At 67.5% G+C, this 6,268-nt stretch overlaps 1 protein-coding gene across 1 annotated transcript in view; it reads right to left on the reverse strand.

Annotated features, from left to right (window-relative positions):
• The window catches only part of RELB (RELB proto-oncogene, NF-kB subunit), a 6,355-nt gene extending 852 nt beyond the window's left edge, over positions 1-5,503 (reverse strand). Inside the window, exons 1-9 of the mRNA XM_014524145.2 lie at positions 4,411-5,503; positions 3,815-3,972; positions 2,683-2,774; positions 2,054-2,185; positions 1,626-1,730; positions 1,034-1,249; positions 788-856; positions 527-604; positions 7-351 (exon numbers count right to left, since the gene is read on the reverse strand). Of these exons, the coding sequence (XP_014379631.1) occupies positions 7-351; positions 527-604; positions 788-856; positions 1,034-1,249; positions 1,626-1,730; positions 2,054-2,185; positions 2,683-2,774; positions 3,815-3,972; positions 4,411-5,007 (1,792 nt within the window). The 5' untranslated portion in view covers positions 5,008-5,503. The remainder of the gene's footprint in view (positions 1-6; positions 352-526; positions 605-787; positions 857-1,033; positions 1,250-1,625; positions 1,731-2,053; positions 2,186-2,682; positions 2,775-3,814; positions 3,973-4,410) is intronic.
• Positions 5,504-6,268: the final 765 nt, after the last annotated feature.

Raw genomic sequence — 6,268 nt, forward strand, 5'->3', positions numbered from 1 at the left:
CCCGGCCGCCCCCCAGCCGCAGCTCCAGCTCCGCCCGCTCGCAGGCCTCCTTGAACTGGCTGGGGAACATGTTGCTTCCCACCAGGCTGGCCGTGCCCTCGGTGTCCCCCGCAGGGACCTCCCTGGGCACCAGGAACGGGGCCGTGCTGCTGGCCGGGGGGCCATATATGTCCGGCGGGAACTCGGGGTCCAGGCAGGCGGGCAAGTCTGTGACGGCGCAGGAGGGCAGGAGCACGTCCCGCAGGCTGGGGCAGCCGTAGTGGGGGTAGTCCTGGGGCAGGCAGTACTCGAAGGCCTCGGGCATCGGCATCGGCATGGGCTCCACAGGGGCCAGGAGGGAGAACGTGTCCTCTGCAGCCAGAGCACAAAGACCCAGTCAGGTCGCGCCCCAGAGCAGAGCAGAGCAGAGCAGAGCGGGACTGCGCAGCTGCGTCCTCGCAGAGGGGAGGGCTCTGGTGCCCGGCACAGCTGGCCAGGGGCTCCGGGCAGGCCCCATGGGCACCACGTCCTCCGGTCCTGGACTGACCTGCAGCCTGGGGTGTGACAAAGTGGTCCATGTAGGCTGGCTTCTGCTTCCGCCTCTTGGCTTCGATCCCATGAGGGTCTAAGGGAGAGAGAAGAGGAAGCCTCAGAGCCCCTGGCCCCACGTGGGCAGGGAGCACCGCTCTGCAGAGGGGACCGGGTGGTGCGATGCCTCCGCAGGGAGGGGAAAGCTGAGGGGACCCTGCTGGGTGCAGGGGAGGGTCCCAGCCTCCACCAGGCAGCCCAGAGCCCCCGTGGCACCCACCGGATCCAGACAGCTCCTCCAGCACGTCAGGCATCCCCCGCTTCCGCTTCGCATTCACCCTGTAGGCATCTGCAGAGAAGACGGAGCCGAGCAGGGTGTCAGCCGGACCCAGCCTGTCCCCTGCCCACGTGCAGGAGGCTGCTACCTGCAGGGACTGCATGCTAGCACCCTTGCACGGGGGCTCTGTGCCCCTCTCCCACTCTCAGGGGGCCATGACTGGGGTGCCGATCCCAGGGCGGGGGTTACCGTGGTCCTTGGGCAGGTAGGTGAAGGGGAAGGGCTCGCTGCAGACACTGTCAGTCAGGCGTTGCAGGAACACGGCCACCTCCACAGGCTCAGGGATGTCCAGGTGCTGGTATGGGGGTGTCTTGAAGACGATGGCGACCTGGCGGTGCACGTCGGCCTGCGAGAAGTCGGCCTTGGCCTCCCAGGTATCCTTCCGGAAGATGACGGCAATGTCCTCTGCAGGGGGCGTGGGGTGAGGGGGCAACAGGGCCAGGCTGGGCTGGGGCACATGGAGCTCTGCACCCCTCCCAGCAGATGGGGCTGGCCCGGCCCCCCCAGGAACGGGTCCAGGCCTGGGCACCAGATGCAGGCAGCTCGGACACCTCCCGTCTCTTCCCTGGGCCCAGCTGTAGCTGGGGCTCTGCAGGCCCCAAGTCCCTCACAGGCAGCTGGGGGACCCCCTTTCACCCCCCACACCCCACCACCCTCCTGCCCCCAGCTCCAGGCCCCCTCGATGGGCTCCCACCCCTCCTTTGAGCTGCAGCTGGAGCTGTCCCCTCCACCAGGACCCCCCACCCAGGGCAGCGAGGCTGAGCTGTAGTCCCCCACTTACCTTTCTGGACCTTATCGCAGAGCAGGTACATCTCCTCCCCACCCGCGCAGGGCCCGCACTCCTTGTTCATGCGGCAGATGCGCAGCTCCGACGTGTTGGTGGACTCTGTGTGCACCAACACAGGCTCAAGCAGAGGCAGCAGTATGGCATGGGAGCCTAGCCTGAGGGAGCAGCCCCAGCCACACCAGGACAGGCCTGTCCAAAACCGGTGGCGAACCACGATCCCCCAGGTTGTGCTCCAGTGCATGGGAGCATCTGTCTGCCATGAGCGGCATGGGGGCCAGGACACACAGGAAAGCAGCTGCCAGCCAGGCGAGCAGATACTGCCTGCACGTGGGACCCACACAAGAAGCCGAGGCACGAGGCAGGCCAAGGTCACAGCCCCCAGCCTGCCCAGCCACCCTCCAGCCCCCACCCTGGCCACTTACTCTTGTCAAAGATGGGCTCGGAGAGCACGGGGCTGAGGTGCCGTGTCTGCCCACTGGTGTCGCGATAGGAAGCCTGGAAGCAGATCCGCACCACGTTCATGTCTACCTCCTGGTGATTCTTCAGGGAGCCAGCTGTGGGGGGAGACGCAGTGAGTGGGGCTGCTGAGTGAGTGCCCCCACCCCCAGCTGCAGCGCAGGGTCTCCCCCCACCCTGGATGGCCCCAACGTGACCGTCCCTGCCCCCTTTCCAGTGGGAGAGGAGGCCGTGGGTCCCTCTGGAGCCTGGGGACCTCCTCCCCGCAAAGAAAAAAGCAATTCTGGACCAGGAGAGTGAGACTGTCCAGCCCCGTGGTCCCAATCCAGATAGCTGCAAGCCCTGAGCTATGACCCGACTGTGCCACCCACCCGCTCCACATCCTGCCTCCAGAACCAGGTGCGCAACACCCCCTGCAAACCTGGGGTGGGGCCAGGCCAGCAGAGGAGCTCTGGGATGCAGGGCATAGGGTCGGAGGGGCCTGGGGGTGTCCCCATGGGACTTTGGTGGGCTCCCAGATCCCCTTGGAGCTCCTGGGCTGAGCTGGGCTGGGTTGCAGGCAGCAGGTGTGGCCCCCCCCCCCGGGGTCACCCACCTTTGAAGGGGTCGATGCCCAGGTGTAGCTTCTTCTCGATGGCCCCCTCGATCTCCTTCTTCTTGACACACTGGATGCCGAGATTGCTGAAGCTGCCAGGGCCAAGAGGACATGGGCTGGAGGCTGGCCAAGCTCCGTTGTGCTCATGAGCTGCCCTCCTTCCCTGCCCTCAGCCACGGAGGGGGCACCACTGCATGGGGTGCTGAAGGGGTCGATGCCCAGGTGTAGCTTCTTCTCGATGGCCCCCTCGATCTCCTTCTTCTTGACACACTGGATGCCGAGATTGCTGAAGCTGCCAGGGCCAAGAGGACATGGGCTGGAGGCTGGCCAAGCTCCGTTGTGCTCATGAGCTGCCCTCCTTCCCTGCCCTCAGCCACGGAGGGGGCACCACTGCATGGGGTGCTGCCACGTAGCACCCAGGGGCGATGCCAGCCCCAGCCCTGGCCCCTCTGGTCCAGCCACTACTGAGCATGGTCCCCCCTGGGGCTCCTCCTCCGAGCCCTCTGCCTCCTTCAGAGCTCTCCCAGGCCCAGAGAGAGACACGGGGATGCCCAGTCCCCACCTTCTGCCTGGCCCCAGCTCCACAGGGCCCCTTCACCTTCCCCACATGGCAGCCAGCTGAGAGGCCAGGTGGGAGGAGCTCTGAGGGGATCTGGGAGCCCACCAAGGCCCCGCAGAGACACCCCCAGGCCCCCTCCGACCCTGTACCCATGCCTCTGCCCTGCCTGGACAGGCCTCCACCTCCGCATGGGGCCCCCTGGCTTGGTGTGTGCCCCTAGGCTGCAACCTAGGAGGGGCTGCTCTGGTCCCAGGGCCAGGACCCCGAACCACCTGGCTCTCCCACCCCAACCCCTGGCAGCAGCTCCTGGGAGGTGCTTGGTCCCCAGCCAGCGGGACGGAGCCCGGGGCACCGCAGCTCCGGCTCCTCCAGCAGACAGGGGCTGGGGTGCCAGGGGCTCCGTGCTAGCCCAAGGGCAGGGAACAGCAAGGAAGAAGCCACAGCACTGGGAAATCGCTGTCAGGCCACGGCTGTCCAAGGGCCCCAGATACTGAGCCTAGGCCACCCCCGGGACGGGGCCATGTGGAGGAAGGAGTCTCCTCACCCCAACCCCCAGGGCTGCGCAGCTGGTACCTGTGCTTGGGGTTGGTCTGGGGCTTGAGGGTGACCTCGCAGAGCCCATTGCTGCAGTCCTTGCCCACAAGGCCGTGAGGGTGGATACGGAACGGCCAGTCCTTCCACACCAGGCAGGCCGTCACCTTCACCTCTGGGATCTTCTGGCAGTTCAGCAACTGGGGAGACGCCAGAGGCTCATTGCAGGGGGTATGGGGTGGGGGAGGCTGGTACAGGGATAACAGGGAGAGAAACCAGGCCCCCACCCTGGACAGGGGGCTCCCAGCCCCTCTCCCAGGGCAGGCAGGGAGCCCAGGGCAGGTTGGGTCCCCTGCGGCCAGGCCAGGCCAGGCCAGGCCAAACAGCTCAGCCCTGTTCCAACGGGGAGTCCAGTTCTCATTGTACGAGAAAGTGGAGCACAGGGTCCAGAGGTGCCCCCACGCCTGCCCCTGGCTGGGGGAGATGGGATGGTGCCTGGGTCCAGGGTCCTACCCCATCGTGGGGGGTGGGATGGGAGGAGGGGTAACCCAGCCAGGCCTGCCTGGCTCTCCAGCAGGAGCTATTGGGGGCAGGGGGTGAGCGCAGGGCCCCTGCCCAGTGCCCTGCCCCCTCCTCACCTCAATGGCTGGCAGGGTCTTGCTGGCCTCAGTGCTACTCTCGCCCAGGATGCTGCCAGCTGACCGGCCCTCACACTCATAGCGGAAGCGCATGCCCCGCTGCTTTGGCTGCTCTGTGATCACCAGCTTGGGCGGCTCCAGCATGTCCTCCAGCTGCTCCTTGGCCGTGGGCATGGACCAGTGGTGCTGGGCGGGCGCGGCGGTGGATGGGAGTGGCGTCCCCCGTGGCACCAGCCTCGGCGACAGCGTCAAGTTGCCCAGGCTCTGGGTGAGCTGGGGGCCCCGGGAGACAGGTGGCAGCAGGGGGGAGTCTCCAAAGGGCCCCAGAGTCCCTGGCAGCGAGCCGGACCCCAGAGGCTGTGGGTGGTGCAGCGATCCCGTGGGCACCATGGGGCTCGAGCCCCGGGGCACCAACTTGGCCGGGCCCTTGGGCATAGGCCTGGGCAGGAAGGACGGGGTGTCTGGCTGGAATCCATCCTCCTTCATCAGCTCCTCAATGATCTCTGTGGTGGGGGGGGCACCATCAGGGCACAGCTGCAGAGACTTGCCCGGGGGCAGCGGGAGCAGCCAGGGGTTGGCACGAGTCACAGGCAGCATCAGGATGTGGTGGCAGGGGGCCTCTGCCAGCCACAGCCACGCACAGGGCTGTCCACCCTGGCCTCTGAGCCCTGCCCTGCACACACTGCCACAGTGCCCACCTTCCTCCCGGCACGTGCCTGCTGCCAGGTAACAGATGCGGGCAAAGCCGCTGGCCTGAGCTCCAGCGCCACCCAGCCCCTGCAGCAGGGGAGCTGATCCAGGGACTCAATCTCAGGGAGGGAGGGGGGACATCTTCCAGCCTGGCTGCTGCAGCACAGGCATGCCCAGGGCACTGCTAGAAGTAGCCCCGGGCCCCACCCAACACCTCCCAGCAAGACACTCCTCCCCTAGTGTAGATGAAGCCCTGCGACAGCAGTCAGTAACCGCGCGCCAGGGTCGCTGGCCTGAACTGCAGGCAAGGGCATACCCAGCCCAGGGGAGCCAGGCTGAGTCGGCCAAGGCTTCTGCTGCCAGGTGGATGTGGAAGGAGAAGGGGCAGGGGCTGGGCACACCCCCGCTTCCCTGAGCGCCCAGCAAAGGGCGCTGCCAGCACCTGTGGCAGCCAGTGAATGGCCTTTGCTCCGTGTTTGCCTAGGGCAGGGCTCCTCTGCCCCAGCCCAGCTCCTGCATCATGGCACCAAGAGGACAGGCCCGAAGGCAGAGGTGGAGCCGCACCGGGGGAATCACTCCTGCCCAGACCCCAGGGCTCCGCGGGGGCCGGCAAGCTTCTCCCGTCTCCGTGGCCTTGCAGCAGCTGGCAGCACCTACGGGTCCCCTGGCCTGGGCTCTGGGCAGGGGGGCACAGGGGCTGGAAGCTGCCCCGACCCCACAGACCGCACCTCCGTCCCCTGTCACCGTCACACCAGCCAGTGGGTCCCGCAGGCTGCGACCGCCCTGGCAAGCCCCAGGGCTGCACGTACCTGCTCCTGCCGCACCCCCACGCCCAGAGGTCACTCACCTAAATCCTCTGCAGAAGAGAAAGGAGAGGCTGGCTCTAGTTTGGCGCAGACGGCTACTCTCCCTCCCCCTGCCCAGGAGCCCAGCCACCCGCCAGGACCCAGGGCTGGCAGGAGCCCCCGGGCACCAAGCCCAGCGCCCAACGCTGCCCCTGCTCTGGGAGAGCTCCCGGGGACGGGGGCTGAGGCTGTCGTGGGGCAGCGCAGGAAGCTCCCAGGATCCCTCTGCTGCAGGGGCCAGGGGGCATGCAGAGGGCCCGAGATGCCCGCGGCCCCGGAGCAAAAGCTCCTCCGCCCCGGGAGCTGCCTGCCTCAGTCCCCCC

The sequence above is a fragment of the Alligator sinensis genome, unplaced genomic scaffold, assembly GCF_000455745.1.
Source record: "Alligator sinensis unplaced genomic scaffold, ASM45574v1 scaffold107_3, whole genome shotgun sequence".
In the NCBI taxonomy this organism is placed as follows: domain Eukaryota; kingdom Metazoa; phylum Chordata; order Crocodylia; family Alligatoridae; genus Alligator; species Alligator sinensis.